The sequence below is a fragment of the Strix aluco genome, chromosome 30, assembly GCF_031877795.1.
Source record: "Strix aluco isolate bStrAlu1 chromosome 30, bStrAlu1.hap1, whole genome shotgun sequence".
Taxonomy (NCBI): domain Eukaryota; kingdom Metazoa; phylum Chordata; class Aves; order Strigiformes; family Strigidae; genus Strix; species Strix aluco.
In genome coordinates, this window is record NC_133960.1 from 694,968 (window position 1) to 722,572 (window position 27,605).

Genomic DNA, 27,605 nt, shown 5'->3' on the forward strand with positions numbered 1-27,605 from the left:
GGCAGGTTTGGCTGCGCGGTAGCGCAGAGGGTTTTCCTGTGCCGCCATCTTGGCAGTGGCGGCGCGGAGGGAGGCGGGGGGCGGGGGGTGCCTGCCCGCGCCGGCCATGGCAGCGACCGCCGCCAACCCGGGTGAGCCGGGGCGTCGGGGGCGGGCGGGCTGCGGAGGGACGCCTGGGCTGCGGAGACACTGAGGGGGTGCTGGGCCTGGGGGGCGAGCTGGGGGGGCCTGAGGGGGCCCTAGAGCGGGCAGGGGGCTGCTGAGGGAGGCAGCGCTCGGTGGAGGGAGGTTGGGCCGGAGGGCCGCGCTGGAGGGGCCGGTAGTAGCCGCTGCTGGGCTCGCGGGGGAGGCCCGGGCTGAGCTGGAGGAGTTTTGGGGTGGGTCGAAGGTGTCACCCGAGGCTGGAGGCTTTCGAGGAGCTGGGTCAGTGGGGTCGGAGGCTTGGTCGGGGGAGGCGCTTTGGGGGAGCCCAGGGGTGTTCTCTGGAGGGTGGGGGGCTGGGTCAGGAGGCGCCTGTGGGAGGGTGGGATGGGGTGGGGGACACCCGTGAGAAGAAGGGAGGGGGTCAGTGGGGGGGGAGGGTGCTGAGGGAGCCGCCTTGGCGGCTCTGGTGGGGTTTGGGGAACCAGCCTGGTTGTCGGGTGGCAGAAACTTTTTTAAAGGAGGCACTTCATTGAGTGGCAGCCTGGTTTGGAGAGAAGGTGAGCTGGAGTGGAGAGGGAAACGCTGGGGGGGGGTGCTCTGTTGGGGAGGAAGACGTTGGTGCTTGTCTCGGCTCCCCGAGCTCCTCCGGTTGGCGTGGGCCCCGCTCTGGGGTACCTGGGGCTGGGGGCTGGTTTCCATCATCGCCCTCCTGGCAGGGAGCAAGCGCTGCGGGGGCTCGCCTGTGTTTATTGTCCTGAACGGTTTATGGCATTTGTAGAGCCTTTTTTTTTTGCGGTATGTTTAATTGAGGTTTTCTTAATTGGTAACAGACAAAATCCGATGTGCTGTTTCGAAAAGGATTTTTACAAATCTCCTCTCCAGCTCTTTTTAAACTGCTGAGCTGAATAGCTGGTGCATAACCAAGGGTGTGAGCGCCCGTCAGCAGAGAGCAGAATATTCTCTCAACTTTTGCTCTCAGGTTGATAACCAAGGGGTGACTCCCTGTTCGGAGGAAGCTGGAAGTTGGTGATATTGATATACACTGAATCTTTTGGGATTTCTCGGGTTTTTGTCTAAATTGCTCTGAAATTAGTATGTAGCTGGAATAATCCAGTGTCTGTGAAGTTGTAATGGATTTAAAACGTGGTGACTGAGATCGGAATTTGAGCTGTGTTTTTTTGGGGTTGGTTGTTTTTTTTTTTTTGGCTTGTGGTTTCTGACTATTCTTGCTTGTGGCTTGAGGCTGGTGAGGTCTTGGGTCGTGTGACATGTTCAGGTTTATGGAGGACTATTCAATGTAACTTCTAAAGGACGATTTTTTTTCATTCTAACGATATAGGAAGCTTTTGTGGCTTTAAATATTGAGAAAACATGTTGGGTCGTTTGTCTGTGGTGATTCTGAGGCGAGGGTGCAGAACTGGTGTCTGGAAATACGTGGTTGTGGTTTCACATAATGATCTGAAATTCTTCAGCAATCAGAAGTTAGACATGGGGTGTTAGGAAAAAAAAAAAGGAAAATTATTGATTCAGCTTAGCAAAAATATATATCTGACATGGAAACTGTCAAAGTTGTGATCCTGTCCTGCAGCGAAATATGCTTTTGGCTCACAGCAATGTCCCATGAAAGAGTGAAATTATTCCAAGTAGTAAAGTTTTAGTCATGTGTGCTGGTGGTGCTGTGGGCTCGATCAGGAAGTTCACTTCTTCTCCTGCCAGCGTAGTGCTAGACCAAGGTTTTTAGTTTGGTGAACAAAGGATGCGTAGCTCAATGCAAAGCAAAAAAAATGCTGTTGCTTGGGGTAGGAATGGAAAATGTACGTTATGAGCCAGCTCTGTAAGAATCCAGTGAAGGAAAAAGGAAGATACTCGTTCTGTTAGTGTATTGCAAAGTGTTCGTGTAAGTGGAGCCTTCGGAGTTGCACGATGTTGTGCATAATAGGAAAGTTTTAAATTCACAAGGAAAAGAGAAAGAACTTTCAACATCTGTGTTTAATATTTATAACTATGGGCAGACTGACTGACCAATATTAGCTTGGCCCTTTTAAACGGGGGGGAGGGGGGGAATATTTACAGTCTGCGCAAGCATCATATACATCGAGATTATTAATAAAACAAATTACTTGTGAAAATTCTTCTGTAGAAGCTGGGTCCTCTTTCCTTTGATGTTGAAAAACGGACTGCAGGGCTCCACTGAACGCTGGATAATGCCCCCAGATACGCTGAATGGCCTCCCAGCTTCAGCAGGCTGTGGCGGGAGATGGGCAAACTGACCACAAAAATAAGTTGGAACTTATTTGTGTGTTCAAGCTTACTGGAAAAATAAGTTGGAACTTTTTAAAGCGTTCAAACCACGGCTTGTGTTCAGTGTCGTGCCATCCTGGGCCTGCTGTCCTTCCTCGAAATGCTCCACGGGCAAAGCAGATCGCCTCAGAAACCTGTGAGAGGTAGATAAAGCACTTTTCTGTTTTCAGCTAAACTTACTGAAAAACAGATCTGCAAAAAGACTGAAAAATAAATCTGCAAAACCTTTCTGCTCCCTCATCATTGTGAGGGTGAGGTGAGCCACAGCACAGCTCCCTGGTCATATTTAACTGAAAAAAGACTTGAATTGTGAAGAGTGCTGGATTGAAAGCGTTCAGTTATGCCAATTTAAGCAAGTTTTGTGTGTTCAAATCTCCCGGTTAGGAGTGAAGAGAGAATAGCATCCCCTAGCTGGGAGGAAATATGAGGAGGGGTTAAAAAAAAGAGAAGTGGCTTGCCTTACTTGCAAGTTTTAGTATTAACTTGGATTATTAGGACACTTTTCCAGCTGGCTGGATGAATATGATTGATCGGCCTCACTTCAAACATTTACTTTTATGCATAGATGGTTTCAAACACTTGAAAATGGAAGATACATTCTTTTCTATGTTTTTTTTACTTAATTTCTGTAATGCTTCTTGGAGAAGGTTCCCAAGGGAATGAAAGCGCTGAGCTGGCCTTGCACGGGAAGGACAACCTAAAGAAAAAAAAAACCCACCCATCTACTTAAAAAATAAATCTCTTCAATGTGCCTGAGACGCAGCGATCGAGACACTTTGTAAATACAAAGCCATGCGCGCTGCTCGGCCCGAAGCCGTTGGGAGTGAAATGCAAATATTGGTTAAAGTAGCACGCTGCCTTATCTTAGCAGCTGTTCTGCGCTCACAGACCTGCTCTAAACTTCCTTGGCTTTTGGGGGAGCTCACTAATGGTTAAGTTTAAACTGAATCTTGCTGCGCTCAACCGTGCTGGCCGCTGCTGAGCCTGGTGAACAGGCACCATCTGCTGAAACGCTCCGCAGCAGGAACCGCCGATTCGGCTGCGCTTGGACCGTGCCTGGCTGCAGCAGACTAAGGGGTACAATAAAAATGCATTTAAGAGCTACGGCAGGCCCATCTCGTAAATCACAGTTTGGAATATTTTCTGTGACTTTATTTCTGAAGCTTTTTCACTGTTGAGATGCCAGTACTTGCAACAGAGCCCTTCCCAGGAGAGCTGGGCTGGAAGCCTGGCTCGCGATGACAGCCCCATCTTATTCTGTTCGGGGCCAAACTCTTGGCTGAGTTGTGCTTGTGCTTGCAGATTTACGTTCAGTTACAAATGAAGATCTGTAATTTCTCTGCTGCTGCCTCTGCTTATCTCTTCTGGCCTTAATTAGGTTCAACACATGTTAAAGGTCAGCAGGGATTGATTGTGGAAAGGGCTGGCCCAGACCCAGCACGGATGTTGCTTGTGGCAGCAGTGTCTCTACGAAACCCACCCTGCCCTCTGAGAAAGGTCGACTGGGACTTTTGGGGGCACATCTGGTTTTTGAAGAAACCACTTTCAAGATGAAAGCGAACGTTTGTCCTGTTGCTCTTACCATTGATTGTTTCAAAGGAATATGTTCAGTGCCTCTTTCGTTACTTTGGAGTAGTTGAAAAATGTTGTTCTCGCAGCTCTGGATGTCGGTATGTTGAGTCAGACCTAAGCAGCCTGAGATCTGGGGACCGCTAGTCGCTGCTTCGGACAACTGATGAGCAGCTTTTCTGGTCGCCCTTTCTGGTGACTTAAAACTAAAGTTGTGAAACCGGTGTTTCGTCGGCGATCACGTCCCAGGATTTCTTAGAACCAGTTGACTCCGCGAGCTGGGTCCTCGGCTCGGGTTGCCTCTGGCTATTCCCATCTTGCCTGTTGGGCTTGGAGCCAGTGGCTTCCAGGGGCAGCTGTGGAGGGCTGGCTGTGAAGTGGCAGCTTTTCTCTGGTGGATGTTTGGGCCGGGGGATTTACCGAGTACGTGTGCGCTGGAGACGCCCTCGCCGCCCCCCGCTGGCGTGTGCGGAGCCGTCGGAGCTTGCCTTGCCAGGTTGGGTTCCATCAGTTCCACGCTGACCTCGGATAATGTTGCCGTACGGCCCGTGTTTGGATTGGGGGAAAGCGGCGGTTTTGAAAGAAAGCTTTGCATTTGTGTGAGTGTCCTAGGAATTCTGAGAGGGGGAAAAAGCTCTTCCCGCCCCATCATCCTCCCCCATGCTCTCCCTATTTTTGGGGTGAGGATGTAGTAGAGAGGCCAGTGGGTCATGTGAAAGAGCGCGTAACCATTTTGATGCTCTCCCTCGGTACACAGAACAAAATATTACCAATTTACCTTACCCAATCTCAAGATATGTTATTTTCTTCCACGTGTGAAAGGGCACGTTGTACCACGAGAGGGGAAACGTTTCCGAGTAGGAAGCTGAAGCGCGAGGTGAAGCAGTTTCACGGTGCGACGCTGCTGTGAGATGTTAGTCCACGTGGCCGGCTCCTTGGAGAGAGCAAAGGCCTTTAAAAACAAACAAAGACGCCCTCCCTCCCCCTCAACCTATTTAAAAGTTGATTTGCAGAGGAACAGCACAGTGTCACTTCCTTCCCCTGCCCGAAAGCGGAAATTCCTCTCTCCTTAATAAAATGATTATCTGCTGTGCTCCAGAAACTATTTCTGTTCACACCGTGGTGTTTAAATACGTATGTTGGGAAGCCAGAGGCTCCTCGGGAAAAGGAACAAACCCTCTGACCTGGTTTACTTCCACTCGGGGCCGTGTTCTGCTAAACAAAGACCTTTGGTATCAGCCCTTTCTGCACCTTGGGTTAGAAATAAGGGAAGGGGCCGGGGTGTCCAAGTGATCCGAAATGGGGCGGAGAGGGGAAGGGGGAGGTGTGTGGTCCCAGCGTGGAGGATGGAGCCAACCTCCGTTTATTTTAAGTACATCACATCAGCTGACTTGACTTTATCACACAGGGACCGATTTCCCAGCAGAGACCTTATGTATTCACATGTTGAAAACCACTAACCTCAAATAAGCTGCTGTCTTTTAAAAATTTTTGTTTCCATTCCTGATTCTTTGTTCTCAGCTGGTCGTTGGGGTTTGGTTTGGTTTTGTTTTTTGGAAACTTCAGAGAAGTGCTGGTGTTTTGCTGTAGTTAGTGTTGAAATTGGGTGTGCTCGCTCACGCTGTTGTTTGGGACTGTTGTTGTTGGCCCCTTCAGCTGCCAAGCATTGAGCTGGACGCTTATTCCATATTTTAGTCACCCCTGGGAAATACTATGGACTGGCAAGGAAGAAACTTCTTCAGCAGTGCCAGCCGCTCGGAGGAAAACAAATCCATCAGTGAAGGCTAGCAATATTCCTGTGGTAAAAGTTGTGTTGTGGGTTTGGTTTTTTTTTTAAGAAATACCAGAAGTTTTGGAGCACGTTTTCTGAGAGCCGGAGCTGCCGCCGCGCTCCAGCCGCGCCGCAGAGGTGGTTGGGCTGTTGCGCGGCTCCGCTGTGAGCCGCAAGCGAAGCCCCGGCCAGCTCGGGAAGTACTGCTTAGGTCAAACTGCTCCTGGCTTGAAATCTGGCTTCTGTAAAAAGACTTGTTAAACCCAGATGTATCTATGATGTTGAAAATTAGGGGGGTTTTCTTCCCTTTCTTTCCTGGTGTTGGGAATACACAAGGCTGCGTTTTATGTTTGATGAGGTGAGACGTGGAATCCAGGACTGTTGCACAGAAGCTTGCTGTGGCGCAGCTCTGCTTTACTTGTCGAGCAATATCCTCGTGGTCTTGTCTAGGCTGAGATTTGACAGCCTCACAGCTTAAGCCCCGATTTGTTGCCGTATTTGTTAAACCTGACTTCAATTCTTTGCTTTGTCCCACCGGTTCTGGCAGCATTTCATGTGTAAGCAGCTCTCGGTGTCGGTGTAGCCCTTTGCTGTGGTTTGGGAACGCCAGCAATAGGCTTTTTTTGCGTGTGTTGGGTTTGGGGGTTTTTTTTTTTTTTGGTCCCCTCCGCTTTGATAACGCAGAAGTGGTTTGTCTACCTCCAAGGCACTCCGTGCAACTCAGATTGCAAAGGCTGTGGTGGAAACTCTCTGGCTGAAGCAACTGTTGGTTGCAGTCTGGCAGTTGGTCAGCAGCAAACTTAAAAAATTGCAACCATTAAAATGAGTACAGAGCTGACTTATTTCAGAAACGTGAAAAAATGCCTTATAACTTGTTCAGAAACCCCGGTTCTGGGGCAGATCGGTCTGTGTTAACGCAGAAGGAGGTTGAAGGCGGCTCTCATGGCAGCGTTAGGCCGTGGGCTCGGTTTAAGCCGTGCTGAGCGAGCTCTGAACGGCAGAGCCTGTTAGGTCTGCTCTGAGCAACCGGGATTAGGCACCAGCCCTGCCTGAGGAGCGCGGCGCTGAGGTGCAGCGTCTGCGATCGCTGCTTCCAGGCGTAGGCTCTCGGCTTGCGGGGAGGGAGAAATCCCAGCTCATGTCGCTGGGAGCTGCTGGGGAAGCGTCTGGGGAGGGGAAGGGGGTGTCTGCAGTGCCTGAAGGGGGGCAGGGGTGGGGAGCCCAGCTCCCACCCGGCCGGTGAAGCGGTTCCGCGTGTGTGCGGCTGCGGGGAGAGCCGAGGCTCTTCGCTTTCATTGTGGAAAAAAACCCGTAATGCGGAACAGGCTTGGGCCTGCCATCTGGCTTGGGAGGGCAGCGCCTTCAAGTTCTCCACTTAGGTTCTTCTTTCTTTCTTCCCCATACCCCATCAAGGGCTTATCTTCACGTCTCGAAGTAGGCCTTTTATCTTCTCACGTGTCATATCTACGTGGAAGCTCTCGCCGAAGCAGCACTGCGCTGTTGTGTGGCCTGGTCTCACCAATTCCACCCTTCTTCAGAGCGTCACCTGCCTGCTTCACCTCTCAGAGAGCATTGATTAGATTTCCTACTGCTTGTGCAACTTTTTTACGTGTAAAACGCAGGGGGTTTGGCTCCAAGCCATCGCGCTGTGTGTCAGTTTTTCCCCGACACGACGTTTTCTCGCTCTGGGTGCGTGGCCAGTTGTGGGGGCGCGTAGGCAGAGGCTGGCAAACAGGTCGGTACCGCCGAGGAATGGAAATGAGTGTCTGAAAGATCATGGTTTTTAAGGTGCCTTATGAGCCTTTTGGTCAATTCTTTGTCTCTTAGATTGGGAAATAAACCCTCTCCAAGAGGCAGCGTTAACGTTATTAGGCTAACTTGCAAGTCTCCCCTCCCCTTCCGCGTGCTCGTGCAGCTAGCATATGAGAATGGGTTCAGCCCCCACCCACCATCCCACCGGGCTCCTCCTCTGTCTAAAAAGGAGACCACATCTTTTAGTTTAGTGATCTAAGCTTTGGAGCTTATGAAAACCGCATGTGCTCCAAGCTTGAAATGGACCCTTAGCGCAGGCTCTGGAGAGGCAGTAGATGAAAGGCCCAGAAGCACACATTGCACAAAACCCAGCCACAGATGCTGAAATGCACTCGCTTTTAATGGGAGCTATATGTGGAGAATACCCCACCCTCTGAACTAGAGGGGGGTTTGACGTAATACTGGTTTATTTTGTGGCTTTTTTTCCACTCTCCTGTTTAGAAATGGCATCAGATGTTTCCTCGCTGGGTGCAGCCGTCAGCTCGGGGAACCCTGGGCCGGGCGCACAGGCTGGAGGAGCCATCGTTCAGAGAGCCAGCAAGAGGCGTCCCGGGTGAGTGTCTCGCTTTTTCTGGGGAGGGGGGTGTGTACGAAGTGTATTTTTGAGGAAGCATTGTTCTCTTGAAAGAGCGGTCAGCCTTGTGACGAGGAAACTTGTCGACTTCTAAGCAGAGACGTTTCCTGGTTCCCTCAGGTGTCCAGCCCCTTTACTTTATGCCAGTCGTACGCGTTAAGCCAGGTTCTGTGTTCCACATAAAAAGAGGGGATTAAAAAGCTGAGTTGCACCTCGCAGGAGAAGAGGGGTGCTCCCCAAGGGTTGAGAGTGAGCCAGGAGGCACTGGAGCAGCGAGACGAGCCATCGCTGCGAGAGAGGTAGAGGAACAGAGAATGTGAATGTTGGGGCTTACTCAGACCTTCGCAACCGGGCCCTCTCTGGGAGAGGAGGGGGGAAGCCGCAGTGTGCTTGTGGTAGGCTTTTTGTTTGCTAAAAATGCCTTCGCAAATTAAAAGGATATTGAGTGGCTGCTCTTAAATTCCTGGCACAAGAAATTTCCTCTTAATTTTCAAGCTAATTAAAATCTCTCCCTGCCCCCCACCCCCAGTCACTCAAACTTTCCTTCACCTCCATTTGCTGATGCTCCCACTCCCCTGCAGCTCCTCCCACGCTGTCTGCTACTTGTTCCTCACACTTCATTTACCAACACGCACGCTGCTGGGCTGCATCTACACACCAGTTTTCCACCCCGAAAGGAAACGCAGCGAAAAGCCTTTCCTCTGTCCTCCCACATACACACTTGTGGAAATGGGTTTTTGACCCTGTTCGAGCAAACACGGTGACGTTGTCTGCTGTTGAACTAAGGACACTAACTACACAGGTCACCAGACTGAACTTTAACTCTTGAAGTATTTTGCTTTTTTTTTTTTTTTTTTTTTTTAAATGCAACCGATCCAAGGTTTTTGGGTTGGGAGTGCTCTGCCTGTAGGCTGTCAGTCGGTCCCCAGTGCGGTGAGGAGCAGTTGTGGAGATCCAGAGCTTTCAGAACAGGAGGTTGTGATGCAGCGGGTGCTCCACGTGGGCTTTCTGTCTTTTGAACTGTTTCCTTGCCCTGTTTCTGATGGACACGTAAAGGAAGTCCCCTTCTAAACTTTATAGGTTGTTTCACGTTAGCCCCTGGGATTACTTAAATCTTCCTCTCGGGAATCATCTGCATCCCTGTAGGCACAGATGGAAAATCCACCTGTAAAGGCGAAACCACTTGGTTAATAATCATCTTCTTGCTTCTGTTTTTCAGGCTTGATTTTGATGATGATGGAGAAGGAAACAGTAAATTCCTCAGGTGAGGGAGAACATCGCACCCAGAAGTTTCTGTTGTGCGGTCTAGGGGTGTCTGTGTGTCCCCCCCCCCCCGAGCAGGAGCTTGCTGCCCACAGGGCTCTTCCTCTCCAGCAGCGCAGCGGGAAGCGGGGTCTGCAGGGGACGGTGTCCCGTTTCCTTAAACTCTTCCCTTTCTCTAGTCAGCAGCTTTCCTCCATCTTTGCAGCTGAGGCCAAAGCCAAGCTGCTGTGCACGTGGACTCTGTGAGTCCGGAGAAGGGGCTGTGCCTGGGCGGGATCCTGTGACTCCCTTGGGCGCCATCTCACCTCACATCTCCCGGGTACGCCCCGTGGCGAGACGAGGTCAGCGGAGGAAGCGGGTCCTGCGAGCCCTGGGCTGAGGGGGTGCTGCAGAGCTCCGCTGTGTTCAGCATCTCAAAAGATTAAATAGTTCCATGAACGCTTCCAGCAATCCGCTGGTTGTTCCAGCGCAGCGCTGTAGGAGCACTGCTGCTGGCCAAGCCTCTGCTGATCGGAGAGAGAACTCTTCTGCCAAATAGATTCTCGGTACAAGAGTGAGGTGCTGAGCTTTTGTCAGTGCCTCAGACACGCGTTGCTTGACTCTCATCTGTTGTAAGGATGCTTCAGTTCCAGAGACATCCTTGCTCCCGAGGAGCTGGCGAGGCTCAACTATCTCCTCGTGATCCATGTGGAACGCAGAAGAGTTGGAAGAGCTCGTGTCACTTGTTTGTAGTCTCGCTGCGTGGTTTAGGATCGGACAGCTAATGATTTGGGAAGGCCATATGTTACGGTCTTTTAAAGACGACTGCGGAATGGCTGGGAGATGATAACGGCCCTGAGGAGTGTCGGATTTGCCTGCTGAGATCCTTGGGATGAGGGTCTTGATTGGGCTAACTGTGTCTTCAAACCTATTTCTTTGTGTGTGATTGTGCTTAAATTACTGAGTGTGGTGCCACTGTCCTTGGTAAGAATGTGATGTGGAAAACTTCAAGGTGATAAATGTAATTAAACTGTAGTCTTTTAACTAGATAAATGAAGAGTTCGGCTCTGCCTGCGCACAGCAGTTTGCCTTTTTAACACCGGGCCTTTTTTTGGTGTGATTTATTAAACCTTGCTCTTCCCTCGGTGTCTTTGGGAAAGAAAGAATTGTAAACGCTTTAAGAACTTTTCCTCTTCTCCCCCTTCTCCTAGATGTGATGATGACCCGATGCCAAACGATAAAGAGAGATTTGCCAGGTAAGAGTCGGCTGTGATCCAGTTTTTGAAGTTTTCAAACCACCTTAATGTAAGAGAGACCCTGCAGCACCCTTCTAACTGGCGGTTAGATCGTCTGTCTTTGAAGGAAGCTGCACCAAAGGATCCAGACATCTTCCTTGGTGTTTTTTGGACCAGTTTGTTATAAGTGTGATGAGATTACATTCCTCTTTTTAAACATTTCTTTCAGTTGTTGCCTTGGACTCTCATTCTTTTCTCCTGCTCAAGAAACTTGCAGAGATGCAAGTTTCATGCTTCAAGTTTTACTTGAACAGGGTTTCCTGGCAAATGTTGTGGTTTGTGTGTTTTGTGGGGGAGTTAGGCGGGAGCTTTCTCTGTAAATGGGGGATTTCCTGGAGATCAGAGTGCACAGTAACATTATAGGCGATATTTTGACTCTGATTGTTTCCTCGTTGGTGTCTGAAAGTAGGTCTGTACCATCTAGTACTGGGACTGACCGCATGGTGTTTTTACAACTTTCTGAAGCCCATGGAAGTCAAGTTTCATGGTTTTATTTTGTGTTGATGTGTAATGTTTTTGCCAAAGTGAGATTCTTCCGTGTATATTCCGAGTGCTGTGGATTCCAGGTGTCCCCTCGGCGTGAAGGCACATCACACCGTGTCTTGTGAAGAGGCAAAATAAGCAAATACAGACTAATGGGCGAGATGCTACGCTTAGCGGCTTGTCTGGGGGGGGTCTGACTTCGGGAATTCCTGAAATTGGAGTTAAAATTCAAGTGGTTGAGGACTTTGGGGAAGGGACTGCCCAGCGCCTTGTGTCAAGGAGCCTGCGGGTCAGCAGGGCAGATCACGGCGCGGGCTGAGCCGGGGACGGTGGCAGGCGCCGGGGCCTTTCCCTGCGATCCCACTGAGGTCACGCGCTGAAACCAGCGGCCTCGAAATGCTTTGGAAATGCCTGTTCTGTGATGTTTCAGCCAGAGCTATAAACCTGTGCCAGAGTCTCAACGCAGAGAGGCAAAACAATTGCAAAGCCAAAATTTGGGGTCACCGTCACGCTGTTACCTGCCAGAGGGCTGGCAGGGACTTCTAAATGGGGATTCTCCAGCTTTTTAGGTGATTTAACTTGTTCTGAAGGCAAGCAAATTAGAAACGGGTTTCCCAGCCCACACTGAATAACTTTTTTCCCTAGTGCAAGTCATAAGCTCTGGGAACGTAAGGTAGCGCAGACCCTAATAATACATTTAAGCACTAAGATGATGCGAAATACCAAAAAAGCACATGCTGTAGGCACGCGCTACGGGGCTGAACAGCTTCGTGGCCCCCCGCAGGAGCGGGCTCTGGGCTCCCCGTGACCCCTGTTGTGGCGTGGTAGGGGAGGAAGGTGTGATCAGAGAAACAAAACAACCCAATGTCGCTTCTGAGCCCCTGGGGCACCAGCAGGACCTCTGCGCTCTGACGTAGCGATTGGCGCTTCCCGTTACGGGCTCAGGCTGCGAGGACAGTGGCAGGAGCTGAGGAGCAGGGACAGAGTCACCCCGGGAAGCGGCTGTAAGAGAAGCGCGGCACAGCCCCGCTCTGCGCCGTGCCCCGCGGCCTGCCCGCACAGCTCGGAGCCGTTACCCGGGACCGCTCGTGCCCTGCTCCTCCCAGCTCTGGCAGCCCACGTTTTCCAGGGCGTTCTTCCATCCTCGGATGACGTGAGGCAAAACAGAGCGTGGAAGTGAACATGACCACTGTTTTTAAAGTGCTGTACTAAACCCGTTTGAAGTGGAAGGGCGCCACAGCTAACGCTCAAAGCACCTCCCGGACTCCATAAACCCCCAGCGGCTGTTCCAGCTGCTCAGCCTGGGAGAGGTTGCCGCCTGCCTTACCGGGCACACGTACCTCCTCCCTTCCTGGCGGTAGCTTTTGGGGCATTGTTTGTTTTCCAAGGCAGCCAGACCTCAAGGAGGAAAACTCACCAGCCTCTGTAAAACCAGGTTTGCAGATTCCTCTTCTCAGCAAACAGCGCGTGCAGGTTGGTGGGGAATGTCTGTGCCTCTGTGTAGACGCCCCTGTGTGCTCTTCGTCATGCAGCCGCCTCGACTGTGCTCTCCCCAATGGTGTTTATGTAGCAGCGTTACAAAAATATGTGTTGTAAGCTGTGAATTTTACACTGTGGATTTGGGGTTTTTAATCTGCTTTTCTGATTTGTTAATACTATTGAAGAGGCTACTGATTTTTTTTTTTTTTTCCTTTAAAGTGTAGTTTGATGTGACTGGGACCCGAACTCCCAGTTCTGCCATTAACCTTCTAATCTTGCGCAGAATAATCTGCACCTGGGTTGTCTGTAAACCAGCTCCCCCTTGCCTATTCTACAGTCTTGGTAAGCGCCTTAAAACTTCCAAACAATGCAGATAGCAGGCAGCCCTTTCGTGTGTAACGTTGCAAACTAATGACTGCTTTGTTTTGTGGGACTGCTCCTCTGCAAAACAGGCCTGTCTGTAGGCTGGGTTTCCTAGTACATCTTCCCATTTTTCATTTCTTTAAACTTTTTCCATTTTAGCTTAGATCGCTGATTTTATTTTTAGGTCTGATGATGAACAGAGTTCAGCGGATAAGGAGAGACTTGCCAGGTAGGAGAATGGAGATTTCAAGCATGGACAAGCAGAGTATTTCCTTTCCTTAATGTTTCTCTAGGCATCACTTCTCTTTTTTCCCCCCTCCTTCCCTCATCTGCTGCAGTAGAGGACTTGAAAGTGAACAGACTCCTGGAAATCGCTGTGTAACTGGAATTAGGAGGGGAAGGGCATTTGGCTCCCAGAATGTGGGGAATACACAGAGGATTTGTTTGCCAAAGGCCGCAGGGTAGAGCCTGGCGGGGCGTTGCTTTCCCTGAGCACTGTAGCTTTGCTAACCTGTGCTAAATACAGTTTCTCTTGTGCTGGATCGAGGTGCCAAGTGGCCTCTTCTCGCCTTGGTCAGGTTTTGTCGGGGGAAGGCTGTTGTACTGTCAGAGCAGACATCAGAAACTGTACCAGTTCAGTTCTTTCCACCCCATAAAACCTTCCAGGAGAGGTGGTGTCCTGTGCATTGCAGTGATTTAAACTTTCTGAGAACAAGATGATCTTTTTTTCCCCCCAAGTTCCCGTTTGTAATTAACGAGGGACTGTGGCTGAAATGACCCAAGTGATCCCGTGTGCTGCACCGTTAACGCGGAGCCGGTGCTGGCTGAGTCCTGCGCTGCCGGGACGGCGCTTCCCCGGCTCTGAGCATACCCTTCCCTCTCTGCAGCTGCAGAATAAAAACTGCTTGAATCCTCCCCGAGGTTTTCTGCTGCTCGCCACCCACAGCTTGTTACTGCTGCAGAGCTGAGGGTTGCTAATTGATGAAGAACAACTCGTTTTGTGGCTTGCTGTCTCGCAAGCGTACCCCGTCTGTTCCACCCTGGGCTCGTTCTTAAGCAGTGCACAGGACTACAAAGACTCTTGGGTGCTGAGAACGCCACGGTTCTGGCCAGTTCATGGGCTGCTGGCCGGTTTAAAACAAAAAATAACCCCCAAACGCAGCCTTTCCTAACTGCAGTATTGCATAGCTTAAATATTTGAGGAGATAAGGAAGCCCTAGAGGTGGGGCCCAGCAAACAGCAGCGCTCTTCAGGGCTTTCTCTTCCAGTGAAGCAGTGGCCCTTTCCTCTGTCCCCAGCAGCCAGTTGTTGCTGTCATGCAAGAGCCTGTAGTAAAGAATATTTGGCAAGTGAAATGTCTGGTGGTTTCCCAGTAGCCTTTGTAGTGAAGGTAGCTTCATTTTCACACTTGAGCGTGTGTGTTTGGAGAAAACTGAGCTAAAGGTGAGTGTGAGAACTGAAGCACTTCTCTTTCAGAATATCAGTTTCTTGCAGCAAGGAGCAAGGTCACTGAGTGGTTGCACACCTGGTAGTGATAAACGTTCCGTTCTTGTTTTTATCCTCTTTCACTCACTTGCCTGTCTGTGTGCCTTCCGACACTGTCAGCTCACTTCATTTCCCACCATGTGCTTCCTTGCATCTGACCCATCCTTCTGGGTAGGAAACCTGGCTTTTAAGTTCTGTTTTGAAAAACCCACCTTAGTAACCCAGTTAAACTACATATGCTGGATAAAAAGAACCAAACCAAGTTCTGGTCTGATCTCAGGGGGTTGGCGGGGACTGTGCCCTGCGAGCAGGTGTAGAGAAGGTGTGTGAAGAACCTCTTTAAGGACTGTAAGTGGGCAGCACTTGCCGTGGTGCCTCTTTCCAGGCCTGTGCGTGCCTGGTCGATGGTCCATCCAACAGGGGCCTTGATCTGTACAGAAACCAGGTGTTTATCCCCTCTAAAGCTCTCCCTCCTGCCATCGCACTGTAAAAGGCTCTCAGGGTAACTGAGAAGTATCTTCACAAAGGCACTACAAGGTGAGACTCCTCTGTTGTAATTTAGGTGCCCGAGTCGTAGCTGCTGCCCTGGCCTCCTCGTAGGGTTGTTGGAGACGCCCGGGTGTCTGAAAGGTGCTGAAGGGGATTTGGTTCCTCCTCAGACAAACAGGGTGGGATGAGTCGCCTCAGCCTGTCTGCACCAGTGCTCTTTAACAGCGAATTTCCTCAGTGAAGTGAGGTGAACCCCACTTTGAGAGCAGAGGCCGTGGTAAAGGAAGAAATCCTTTGGCTTGCTGCAGTGTTGTGGAGCTGATGGGGAAGCTTCTTTCTCTGCTGAAGTAGCTCAGCCTAGCTCGCTGCCTCCACCAGGGCACCGATGTGACGTAAGAGCGAGGCGCTTGTCCGCCGCAGAGGTCCAGCTGTAGACTCTCCTCCTTGCACTTGTTCCTGCGTTCCTTTGTGCACGCCCAGCATGTGAGGCGCTTGTAGCCCTTCTAACTCCTGACGACCCTGATGCATCTCTGTGTGTTTTGCACTCTGGCCTTGTGGAAGCGTTGACGTGGGGAAACGGCTGAGGCTTCTGGCCCGTTGGTGACTTCGTCTTCCTCCTCTCCTCCCTGGCCTTTTGCAGGGAAAATCACAGCGAGATTGAACGTAGGCGGAGGAACAAGATGACCGCCTACATCACGGAGCTGTCGGACATGGTGCCCACCTGCAGCGCCCTGGCCCGCAAACCAGACAAGCTCACCATCCTGCGCATGGCCGTGTCTCACATGAAGTCCCTGCGCGGCACGGGCAACACCTCCACTGACGGCACCTACAAACCCTCCTTCCTCACTGACCAGGTCTCGGCTTGATGCTGCTTTGTGGGAGACGCTGCCATCGGGGGGGGAAATAAATTGTGGGTGGGGGGAGATGGGTGCTGGGGTGGGTTTAGAGGGTGTCGCCGGCTTGGCTCTGGAGTTAAGAGCGTGTCTGTCTGTCTGTGAACGCAGGAACTCAAACACCTGATCCTGGAGGCGGCCGATGGCTTTCTGTTCATAGTGTCCTGTGAGACCGGGCGGGTGGTCTACGTCTCCGACTCGGTGACCCCCGTCCTGAACCAGCCGCAGTCGGAGTGGTTCGGCAGCACCCTCTACGACCAGGTGCACCCCGACGACGTGGGCAAGCTGAGGGAGCAGCTCTCCACCTCCGAGAACGCGCTGACAGGTAAAGCAGCCCAGGGAGGGCTCGGCGGGGGGCGGGCAGCACGAAAGCCTGCGGAGGACTTGGATTAAAACCTTCCCTTTGTAGAAGGAACCAAACCCTGGTGTCTTTCTAACAAGGATCCTGCAGCCCCCCCTGAGAGTGCATCGAAAGGTACCACTGGTGACACTTGTGTCCTGCTAGTTTCCTAACACGTTACCTGGTGCCGGCGTTGCGGAAAGGACTCGCGGCGCAGCAGCGTCTTGGTTTTGCGTCTTTTCTTTAGGTCGCATCCTAGACTTGAAGACGGGGACTGTCAAGAAGGAAGGCCAGCAGTCCATGAGGATGTGTATGGGCTCGCGACGCTCTTTCATCTGCCGGATGAGGTAATGAAGAGATTCTTGGGGAAATCTCATTTGAGCCTGAAGCTGAACTGGTTCCCTGGCCCCTTCACGCTTTATTTCAGCCTTTTTTTTGCTCGTTCTGAGGTAGATGTGATATAACATGGCTGAGCTTTCCACGCAGTGCTAACAGTCAGGTTCTTGAGGTCTTTCTTTGCCCTGGGCTAAGACAGCGTTCCGGGCTGTTGTAGAAGATCCAGTTTCAAGTAACAATTTGTTTTGACCCCATGTGTCACCTCCCTTGAAGTCTTTAGAAAGGGCTTTTCAGTTGGAGATTCAAAGGTTCATCCCCATTTAGAGGGTGTTTCCGCTAATTCAAGAGTGTCAAATTGTTTTGCTGTTGACCAAGAAAGATAAAAGCCTTTCCCCTCGTGTTTCTGACTCTGGTACAGGTGTGGCAACAGCTCGGTGGATCCAGTCTCTGTCAACCGTCTCAGCTTTATGAGGAATCGCTGCAGGTGAGTCGTACAGAGCTACGGGCGGGCACATTGCATCGCTGGGAACACAAGGAGCTGCAGCTCCGTCCCCAGCGTGGTGGGGACACGCTGTGGGGAGCGTGTAGGGGAGGCTGATACAGCTCACGGGAGTTCACGTACCCCGCTGGTACCAGAACCAAAGTACCACTCTGTGAGGAGGATAATCCTGGGGAAGATTAACCTTTATTCTAAGATGGGGTTTGGAGGCAGTTTAACACCACGTGTTCTTTACGCTGCTGTTGTTGGGCTCAGGTGTATATTGTCCCTTTTTAATTTGAAATGGAGAGAGATTCCAGCCTATTCTCTCCTTGAACCTCTTGCATTTACATTCAATCTTTGTTCTTTTTTTACCCTAAAGGTGTTCTGTGGAAACTTTTTTTTTAAAAATACAAGTAGAAACCTTGCCTCACCCTCCCCCAGTTTAACATACAGCACAATCAGCCTGTTTCTCTCTCCCAAGGAACGGCTTAGGCGCAGCAAAAGACGGCGAACCTCACTACGTGGTGGTGCACTGCACGGGCTACATAAAAGCCTGGCCCCCCGCAGGTAACCGCTCGGCTGCAGGGTTCTGTTGTGGCTGGTTTTAAGCGCGTGTGGTCCGAAGTTGTCTGTTCTGTGCTCTGAACGTGCCAGCAAATGCTTTGCAAATGTATCTGTCGCTTTTTTCTTGTCTGATGATCGAACTGGTTTTTGCTGCTGCTGGAGCAGAGGTTGTGTCTCCGCGCAGCAGCGGTGCTGCGGAGGATGTGAGTGAGGCTGCGCTGTCTGATAGGCTGGTTTGCTAAAAGTTAGATGTCTTAAACCCTTCTGGTGGAAAAAAGGGCGAGGGGGCAACTTAATTTACCAAATCACTTCATGGAGAAGGATATTGAATTACAAAACGGGGTGGAAAGATGTACTGACGTCAGAACTGCCTGTCTTTTTCCTCTGAAATTAGCAATTTTTCCTGCGTTAACCTTGCTGGAATTTTTTGCGCTCCTCAGGTGTTTCCCTGCCTGATGATGACCCGGACGCTGGCCAGGGCAGCAAGTTTTGCCTCGTGGCTATTGGCAGGCTCCAGGTGGGTGGCATCTCTCGGTGGTCCAACATTGCCTTGTCCTGAAAGTCCACAGAGTTAAACTGCTCTGAAGACGTTCCCCGGTGGCCACAAACCCGCCTGCAGGGCCGGCCGGGAGAGAGCAGCTCTTGCAGGGGTCGGTAGCGCTGTCCCTGTCTGGCCTTGCAGGTCACCAGCTCACCCAACTGCACGGACATGAACAATGTTTGTCAGCCGACAGAGTTCATCTCCCGGCACAACACCGAAGGCATTTTCACCTTCATAGATCACCGGTGTGTGGCTACGGTTGGCTACCAGCCACAGGTGAGAAGATGGTAGGAGCTGTCGCAGAAAGAACCGCTGGTCAAACTTCCTTTTCCCTCCTTCCCATCTCGTACGTCATGGCTCTGCTTGTCTAACAGATCTGATAAAACAATGCCCAGGGCCTAAACCAGGCCTGTGGTTCTTCTCCGCCAGTTGCTTTTTCATGTGCTTTTCTCAGTACTTTGATCGCTGGAAGGGTGGGTGGCTCTGGATTATGTCTAATGTCAATTAAGATCATTTTTGCCTCTGAGTTGGAGATCAAACATTAGTCAACCGCTGTTGTGCTTCTCTTCAAAATGCAGCACGCCAGCTCCTCTGCTTGGGTTGTGTAACAGGGATTTGGGAGGGGGGAGCGGTAACGACCTGTCCAGAGGGGAATTAATGGGGCAGACCTGAAAGGGGGAGTCTGCCTGCCAGATGAACTGACTTGATCTTTCTCCCGATTCCTTTAAAATCAGGAACTTCTGGGGAAAGACATTGTGGATTTCTGCCACCCGGAAGACCAGCAGCTTTTGCGGGACAGCTTTCAGCAGGTAAAACCCTTTAGCTGCCACTTTGCATGCGGCGTGGTATTCGGATCGGAATCTGTCTTGGTTCTTGCAAAGCGATGAAACTGGTTGGAAAACCAAGAGGAAAAGAAACCTTAGATATTTCTCCTTTGCCCAATGGCAAACGGTGACAGATACAGTCACGTAACTGTAAATGTGCAAAACGAAACAGAAGCATCTGATGTCTAACTCTTGAATTCATCCTCTGGCTGCTAGCCCAGTCTGCTTTTAGGGCCAGAGACGTGGCTCCAAAGTGCCTACTTGAATGCCATGCTTCTGTGGCTGAAACACTGGTTCATCTCTAGGGCCCAGCCCAGTGCTGCGGAACTCGAAATGGATGTGGTTTGCTTGCCCTGTTGTCGTTACTCTTATTTCTGAGGGCGTTGGACTTGTGGCAGGGCAGGTAAGACTGCCCCTGTGCTTTCATGACTCCAAAAAGTAGCTGCTCATGTCCATTTGTGCAAACAGCTGGAATCAGAAGCAACAGCATGTGCTTCATTTACTGGAGGCTTTTTCATACATCTCACCAGTGCAAAGAGATAAGTGGAAGCCAAAAAGGGGATATTAGATTCCCCTCCCATGTCGTTCAGGAGTCGAGGGAGCCGGAGGGAAGAGCAGCAGCGCCCGTTAGCTGGGGCAGACTGTGACACGGTCTGGAGGTGTTGAGGCAAAGGGCCATCACGGGGTTTTAGCGGGGGGTGGCTTGTGCTCAGAGGCAGGTTGCTCTTCAACGCCTTCTTTTATCAGGTACTACTGATGGCATTACGTTTTTTTAGGTGGTGAAGTTAAAAGGCCAGGTTCTGTCAGTCATGTTCCGATTCCGATCCAAAAACCGGGAATGGCTCTGGATGAGAACCAGCTCCTTTACCTTCCAGAACCCCTACTCGGATGAAATTGAGTACATCATCTGTACCAACACCAACGTCAAGTATGTACATGGAAATGACTTGCCAACCACCAGTGCTAGCACACGAACTGCTGGGATCTCCTCCCAGAATAACCAGCAGCACAGAACTGCGGGAGCTTTGGCCTCTCCCCCTCACCAAGCTTTGCGTAGGCCCTGGAGAAATCGCTGAGTCCCGTGAGCGCTCTTTTCCTGGGCCGTGGCAGGCACTAGAGGACTATAAAGTGCAAGAAGTGTAATTCCTTTGGCTGTCTCGGTTGTGTGGCTTAGCGAGCTGCCAGCGTTGGGCTCCAGCAGTGCCTCTTTTAACTCTGGTTGCTGGAGCGAGTCTCCTGGCTGCGCGTTCGCCTTCGGAGCTAATGTCAGTGCAGTCGGCCTTTGGCTGTAGCTCTTGGGCTCCTGCGGCGGGGCAGGGGGGCAGCTGGTCCGGAGGGCGGCTCTTCCTCGGAGCGGGGCTCTGCCACTAGGGGTGGGGAGCAAACACTTATTTTTCTTTGCTGCTGTAGTTTGTCCTCGGACTCGGAAGCGAGCTCCAGCGGGGAGGCTGCTTTCATTGCTGCTCTCTTCCTTCCCCTCTCTTGACTGTTTGGTGGGTTGGGAGTGATCAGAGCTGCTCTCTCTTCCCATGAGTGAGCTCCAGGCCCCCTACAGAAGAGCAGCAACTGGGAAAGAAAAAAAAAAAAAAGCCTGCACATGATTCCTAACTGCAGGCTTGGTGGGCGCAGCAAATGGCGTCTCTCCAGCCAGGCAAGCAGAAGGCTAGATTGCTTGTGGGCTAGTGAAAAACTGGGGGTTTTTGGAAAGAGGCAAAGCCCGAGAGCGGAGGTAGCACGTCTTCCCTTCCCGCAGCTGGCAAACTGCTGCTTTCTGATGAGGACGTATTAAGGGTTGAGCAGTGACAAACCCTTCTGGCTTTAAAGAGCGGTGGTCTGAGCGCAGGGCTGAACCCGATGCGGATCTGACACAGGCCTTAATTCCCGTCCCGGTGCTAGAGAGATCTCTTTGAGCTCATCCATTCCACACGCATCCATCCTCACGTCCATCCTGCGCCTTCGCAAAGCACGGCACGAGTTCAGACCAGGCGAGCAGCGGTCTGGGTCTGCGGGGGGGTGAGGTGCATTTTATCGATGTGCAGCTTCGCCAGGTTTTCCGTGTTGTTTCATCATGGAGATCAGGTGCTACGGAAGCAGCAGCTTACAAAAGAACTGTCGAGAAAACGCTGGATTTTTGTTCCTTTCTTGTGGGAGTTAAACATTAACTGACTTCTGACAGTTAACAGAAGAGCATAAAGAACTCCACCAACGGCTTGGGCTTAAAACCTAAAACTGCTGGTGGTCTCTGCATGCTCCAGCTCTGGAGTGTCTGACGTAGAGCTGAATGGAAAACCTCGGGGGTTCTTAGGTTCCTGCAGCCTTTGCTTGTGCTTTAAGGACGATGCAGATCTGCCCGTGCTCCTGGTGTAGGTTGTAATCGCTCCCCTGCTCAGTGCCTGAGTGGGAGGGGGCAGAGCCCTTGGGCTCGCAGCCGGTAGCGTTGTGTTACATGACACCCCCCTTTCAGAGCCCGCGGAAGCTGAGTGGAAGGATCCCTCACTCGAACAGGTTTTACAAAAGCAAAGCTTCCAACCGAGACAGGCGCGCTCTCCTACACGCAGTAGCCAACTGTTTGCTTTCGTTTGGTATTTTTTAAATATTTTTTTTTTCTTTCTTTCTTTGCTTTAAAGGAACTCGAGCCAGGAGTCTCGGCCTGCCCTGTCAAACTCCATGCAGAGGCCCCAGCTGGGGCAGAGTGTCAGCCTTCCCCTGGAGATGGGCACGGCACAGCTGCCCGCAAGGTCAGGAGGTGCTCAGCTCCCTTTACCGTGCCTCTCTCGCTGGTTCTGCCCTCCTGTCAAATAGCCTTCCTACCCAACCTTTCCTCTCCGCAGCAGTGAACTCCTCTGGGCTAATGAATCATTGGTGTAACCACAGAGTAGCTGTTCCCTTGGCAATCGTTTTTAGCAGCCGGTGTTCTCCTGTTACAGAGACTTTCTATTTTAGGCAGCAGCAGCCACCACAACAGACAGAGCTGGAAGTGGTCCCGGGAAGAGAGAGCCTGTCTGGTTACGACCACTCACAGGTAAATCAACGGGGGGTTTGGTTACTCCCTGCGTTTGCTGTCCGGCGTTATTTAAATTACCTTTTGCTGGGCCTTTAAAGGTGGCCGCACGCGATTGACTTGAGGCTGCTGAGAGTTGGGAGAGGAAGGTGATCCGCTTCCTGGGCTCCCATCCGCCCCTGCGGGCTCCTCCCCGCTGTGCTCGATGCTGCCAGCCCGAACTGGCCATGCAGTCCCCGTAAAACACGCAGGAGCCCGGAGAGGAGCCCGGAGAGGAGCCCGGCCTCCTGCGCGCGAGGCCTCTGCCCGCAGAGCCCTCGGCCGTTCTCCGCGAGGCCGCCGCCTCCTTCGTGCTCGAGGTACTAACGGCTCCCGCTTGCCTGCGTCAGGTTCCCGTTCAGCCCGTGGCAGCTGCCGGCCCGGAGCACAGCAAGCCCCTGGAGAAGGCAGAGAACCTTTTTAATCAGGAGCGGGACCCCCGGTTCAGCGAAATCTACAGCGGGATCGGTGCAGGTAGGGAGTGCTGGGGTGCGGCCAGGGGCCCGTCGCCTCCCTCCGAGCGCTCGCTGCTCTGTCCTCGGTCACTCAGAGCGGTGCTGGCTGCGGGCCTTGCAGAACAGAGCTGGTTTTGAGGCTGGGTGGATGATTCCTGTCCGTGCTGCTGTGGCAGTGGATCGTCCTGCAGCGGCGTTTCGCTGGGGAGGGAGCGGGTGTGGAGGTGCCTCTTGCTCCGCTCTCGCCGCCTGCCTTAGTCTGAGCCTTCCCGCTTGTCCCTGGAGAGCGGTTCCCTCTGTCCCAGTCTGAGCCCTGAGCGTGGTGGATGCTCTAACCCCAGAGAACCTTAATGCGAGTTTATTAGAAAAATGGAGAGGAAATCAAATTAAACAGGCTTTTACAAAACCATCTGGAGTCCGTCTCTGGATAAGGAGCAGCCGTGTTTGCTTTGGCTCAGAGCAGTCCCCCCTCGCATGGGCACGTCTCTCGCAACCGGTTCTGTCCCCGTTCCTGCTGCCGAGACTTTCCCAGCCCCGCAGTGACCCGACCTCTCTCCTCAGACCAGAACAAAGCCCTTCCTGCCAGCTCGGTGCCCGCCAACCAGCCTCTCTTCACGCAGGGAAACACTTTCACCCCGTCGCGACCCGCCGAGAGCTTCAGGTGAGGCCTCCTGCTCTCCACGCGGCCTCGTGTGCGTTTGGTCCTGCCCTGCCGTCGCTCCCCTCCCCTTTGCGTGTCCCCCCGCAGCAGCGGAGTGTTCCCAGCCGCGCTGCAGGGCAGAGATTGTCCGGAAACGTGTTCCTGTGGAGCGTGCACAGAACATACCGGGGGAGCCCACCCGGGTGTTGGTTTCTTTGAGGGGTGGGGGGAGAAGGGCTCCTGCCCCCCTGCTCCTGCCTGGTGCCGCTCTGCTCCCGCTCCAGGGTGCAGGAGCTTTGGGGCCCGGCGCGGCGCCAGCACTCGCCCTCATCCTTATCTCCCCAGCTGCTGGTAGCCCCCTGCCCTGCTGCTGGCCCAGGCTCATCGCAGGCCTCTTAGCTTAGGCAGGTACCTCTTAGTACCTCTTAGCTTAGGCGGGAGCCCAAAAACCAAGCCGGGTGGGAGTAGCCGTGCCCACAAACCCCGCAGCTCCCGCCGGCTGCGTCCCCGGCAGGGCAGCGCGGTGGCCGCTGGCACGTGAGCAAAGTTACTTGGCGTTTCTGGGCTTGTTCCCCCCCTCAGTAACTTGCAGGGGTGGTGTTTGTGCCTCCTCGTCCTGTTTGTGATACCTGGTGCCTCTCCCAGGAGCAGCAGCATGGTCCCTCCCGTGAACATCATTCAGCAGCAGCCCTCGTCCGCGGGCCGGATCCTGGCGCAGATCTCGCGCCACTCCACCCCAGCTCAGGTCAGCGGAACCAACTGGGCTCCCGGGACACGGCCGGCGTTCGCGCCCCAGGTAGCAAAGCCTGAACCCGCGGTGCAGGCCCCGAGTCCCCGCTGCCTTCCAGACCCTGCTCGCCCTCCGGATCGACCCGCTCCGACTCCAGCGAGCGGCGGAGCCGTGCTGGGCGCCCCTGTGCTTTCCCCTTCTCGCCCTGGCTGGGCCGAGCTTCCGAAGAAACGCATCCCTCCTCTTCCTCTCCCGTTCCCTGCTCTCTTACAGCAAGTGGCATCCCAGGCGGTGAAGACTCGACCCTCTTCCTTCAGCATGGGGACTTTCCAAGGCACCCCGTCCTCCTTCAGCCCCATGGCAGCGCCTGGCTCCACGGCTTCTCCCACCGGGGCCGCTTACCCCAACCTCGCCGGCCGCGGCACGGCCTTCGGTGAGTGAGGCTCAGGGCGCTGGGAGGGGGGCGGCAGCAAAACCCCCCTCAGAGGAGAGCGTGGGGCAGACGCAGCCTCAGGGTGACACCATCTCCAGCGCCTTGCGTGCGGGGAACGCCCGGGCGGAGGGCGCAGCTAAACCCCTGCTTCGGCTGACGCTGCCTTTCCCGCCTTCGACCGCCGTCCCAGCACGAGGCTCCAGAGCAGATGAATTTTGAGCCGTTTTACAAACCCCTCTGGGATTCCCCTGCGTTTGTTCTTGCTCTGCCCCCGTGACAGTTTAGTGGCTTTTCCTGGAGGCCCGATCCCACCGCGTTAACCACCAGGCGCCACCCAGGGCGCCGCGCGTTTCCCGTCCCGTTCAAGGCCCGTGGGAGCCCCCGCGCTGCCCCGGGACTCGTTTGCTGACTCGTTCTCTGTTAAACAGCCGCCGAGGCAGCGCAGACGCCGGCCCCGTTCCAGGCGCGGGCGACCGAGGGCGTGGGGATGTGGCCGCAGTGGCAAGGACAGCACCACGGCCCGGCGTCGGGGGAGCAGCACGTGCAGCAGCCACAGCCAAGCCAGCCTGAGGTCTTCTCAGTAAGACGGTGCTTTTTTAACCTCCCGAGCGAGGACTGGCCTGGGCCGGGCTTGTGGGAACGAGCGCTCTTTGCTCGCCGAGCGCGGGCAGCGACCGCCCAGAGCTTGTCCCTCTAGTTTGTAATAATCTGATGAGGTCTAAAACCTGGGAATAACCTGACGGAGCTGGAGAAGAGAGAGCAGAAAGGCCTCGCCTGGGCTTTGTGGCTTGGTCCCTTGCGGGATCAGCATGAATCTACCCGCGGCTGAAGGAACCCTTCTAGCTCTATTAATAACAAAAAAGCCAAACGCCCCCCCAGTCCCATAAAGCCAAGAGGGTTCCTGTTCTTCTTGCGACTTGCTGCCCCCTGCTTTCAGAGGAGTCGGTGCAGCCGCTGCTTATGACTTAAATTTGCTGCTCTCTGCAGGCTTGGACGCAGCCCTTGGGAGGGTCGGGGCCGTCCTGGCGTGCGGCAGCTCCCCCACGACTGAATTCCCGACGCGATGCTGGAGGCCGGGTCGTAACTCTCTCCTTGTCTCCTCGCAGGACATGCTGACGATGCTGGGAGACCAGGGACCCAACTACAACAACGAAGAGTTCCCAGAGCTCAATATATTCCCTTCGTTTTCAGAATAAAATAAGCCCCGAGGGAAGCAAATTGTAGCTCCATCAAATATCCACGTGTAAAGGAAAACACCCAAGGGTTTTTTTTTGTTGTTTTTTTTTTTCCAAAGACTGCTGAACTTTCTGAACACTTCCAGCCTTCCGAAGGACGGGTGGCAGAGGAGGACGTTGTGGTTTTGGGGGTCTGTTCGCCCGGAGGCTTCAGGACTTGAGTGCTGCAGGAGCCCCCACGCTCCCCCGCCCCAGACCCCGCGTGTCCGGAGCCGCTCGCCGGCGGTTCTCGTTCTGCACGCTGGGCCGGGCGCAGGGTTCCTGTCGGGGTTACAGACAGCCCCTCCAAACTCAGAAGGTGGCTTTTACTGTTTTTATTTCAATCTTCTATACCGGGACTCTTTTTCTATAAAACACAAAAGTATTGTAACTTTTTAAATATTGAAAGAAACTCTTCCAAGCGTTAACCCTGTAGAACGCGGTTCTGGAGGACGCTTGCGCAAGAACCTTCTCGTCGGCCGCCGTTCTCCGCGGAGGAAACGTGGTGCCCGTCGTCGGGGGGTTGTTTGTGGCTCCAGCCAGGTGCTTTATTTGGAGGTTCCCACCTCGGCGGGCGCCCGGTGTCACCCAGAAACTCCCTCTGGGCCCCGTTGTTGGCGTGAACGACGGGATAGTTACGAGCCATAAAAAATATTCTCTGTGTAGCTTTGTTCTCGCTGCAGCCCGTGGTCTCTGTGCTGCCGTGAACCAACGTTTCAACAGGCTTTTTTTGGGGGGGGGGGGGGGAACCCCCGCTCTGTGCCATGTGTGTGTTGGTCGCCCGGGGCCTCGCTGGGGCGTCGCTTGTGCACTCACCATCTCAGAGGAGTTGATGATGTGATGCCCCTGTTGCCAAATCACAAAATGGAGGAGAGCCGGGGAAGATGGGGAACAGAATTATTTTTTTTATATATATATATAATTTTTTTTTTTTTTAAATTTTAAACCTTGACTTTGAATCTTCTGGCTTCTTCAGTGGAAAAAAAAAACTTGCGGCGCATTTTATTCTCCTCAGGGTCTGTGGGACTGGAAGAACATTTTGCTCCCCCCCCCGTGAGGGCGAGTCCCCCTTCACTTGCAACAGGAAAATCTGCTCCTTGCGGGGTTTGACCTGGGAGGGAACTTGGCCCAGCTGCGGCGGGGGAAGAAGGCGAAGCTCTCCTGGAAGCCTGGCTTTGTTTGGGATGAAATCGGGGGATTTCTGCCCCTCGCTGCCTCCTGGGGCCAGGCAGGGACGGGGGGTTGGAGACGCTGAGGCTTCGCTCCGGGGGGAGCGGGGACACCGGTACCCTCAAGTTTCAGCCCCTGCAGAGACCCGCAGAGGTTCCTCTCGGTGGCGGAGCAGGAAGCTTTCTTTTTTATATTTTTTTTTTTAATTTTTATTGGAAAATTAAGATTTGAAGGTGGTTTTTTTTTCTCCCAGCACCACTTCCAAATTTTATCTCCAGGAGGAGTTTGGAAGTGTCCCCTGATTTTCCCCCCCCGTCCTTTCACCCAGGGAAGCTGCTGCCAGCAATAACCGGGCGCTTCCTCTGCCCCAGCCCCTCGCACCCCCCCCCCCCTCCCCGGCCTTTTCTCAGGCTTGGAGCTGGGTTTTGTGACGCAGCCGGGCCTTAAACCAGCCCCGGCCTTTGCCAGAGGAGGAGGAAAATTCCCATTTCTGCAGAAATCCAGCCCCAGCCCTGGGCAACTTGCCCTTGGTGCCGCTGCCTGGAGTCGTGTCCTTCAGCGCTGGGAGCTGGACGTGCCCCCCCGGTGCTTCAGCCCCCCCCCCCCCAGCACACCCGGACCTGGGCCCGTGGGGACAAAAAGCGACGATGTCCAGGTCTGGGTGGCCCCTGGCCCAGAGCCCCCCCAGCCCGTGCGGGTGACACCCCAGTTTTGGGTCCTGCCACAGACAATTGAAGTTGTTGGGGGGCTTTGGCCAGGGGGGGCTGGTGGGGTCTCAGCCTCTCCCCCAGCCCCAGGCTGCTGGAGAGGGACGGGGTGGCCGAGGGGGGGCCAGAGGCTCATTCCTGTCGCAGCCCATTTGGAGAATTGTATTATTTTTTGATGTGAGGGGGGGTTATTTTATCATCGCTTGGGGCAGGCAGGATCCAAACCTCCT

The 27,605-nt window shown here is 53.2% G+C and overlaps 1 protein-coding gene across 8 annotated transcripts; it reads left to right on the forward strand.

Annotated features, from left to right (window-relative positions):
* Nucleotides 1–26,163, forward strand: ARNT (aryl hydrocarbon receptor nuclear translocator). Of its 8 annotated transcripts, none has more exons than XM_074809718.1 (23): nt 23–131; nt 8,039–8,150; nt 9,391–9,435; nt 10,625–10,669; nt 13,218–13,262; nt 15,648–15,861; nt 16,012–16,225; nt 16,310–16,375; nt 16,488–16,587; nt 16,995–17,060; nt 17,539–17,624; nt 18,062–18,138; nt 18,304–18,438; nt 18,897–18,971; nt 19,763–19,914; nt 21,614–21,724; nt 21,930–22,008; nt 22,377–22,500; nt 23,043–23,142; nt 23,767–23,917; nt 24,125–24,284; nt 24,713–24,864; nt 25,391–26,163. In XM_074809718.1, the coding sequence occupies exons 1-23, from the start codon at nt 107–109 to the stop codon at nt 25,478–25,480; spliced, it is 2,424 nt and encodes an 807-aa protein (XP_074665819.1). In that variant the 5' UTR covers nt 23–106; the 3' UTR covers nt 25,481–26,163. The 8 variants fall into 8 exon arrangements, with proteins under 8 accessions (XP_074665824.1, XP_074665819.1, XP_074665822.1 ...); XM_074809719.1 differs by lacking the exon at nt 23–131 and adding an exon at nt 5,716–5,815; XM_074809723.1 differs by lacking the exons at nt 16,310–16,375; nt 21,614–21,724 and adding an exon at nt 14,510–14,561 and having other exon boundaries at nt 1–131.
* The last annotated feature ends 1,442 nt before the right edge of the window (nt 26,164–27,605 follow it).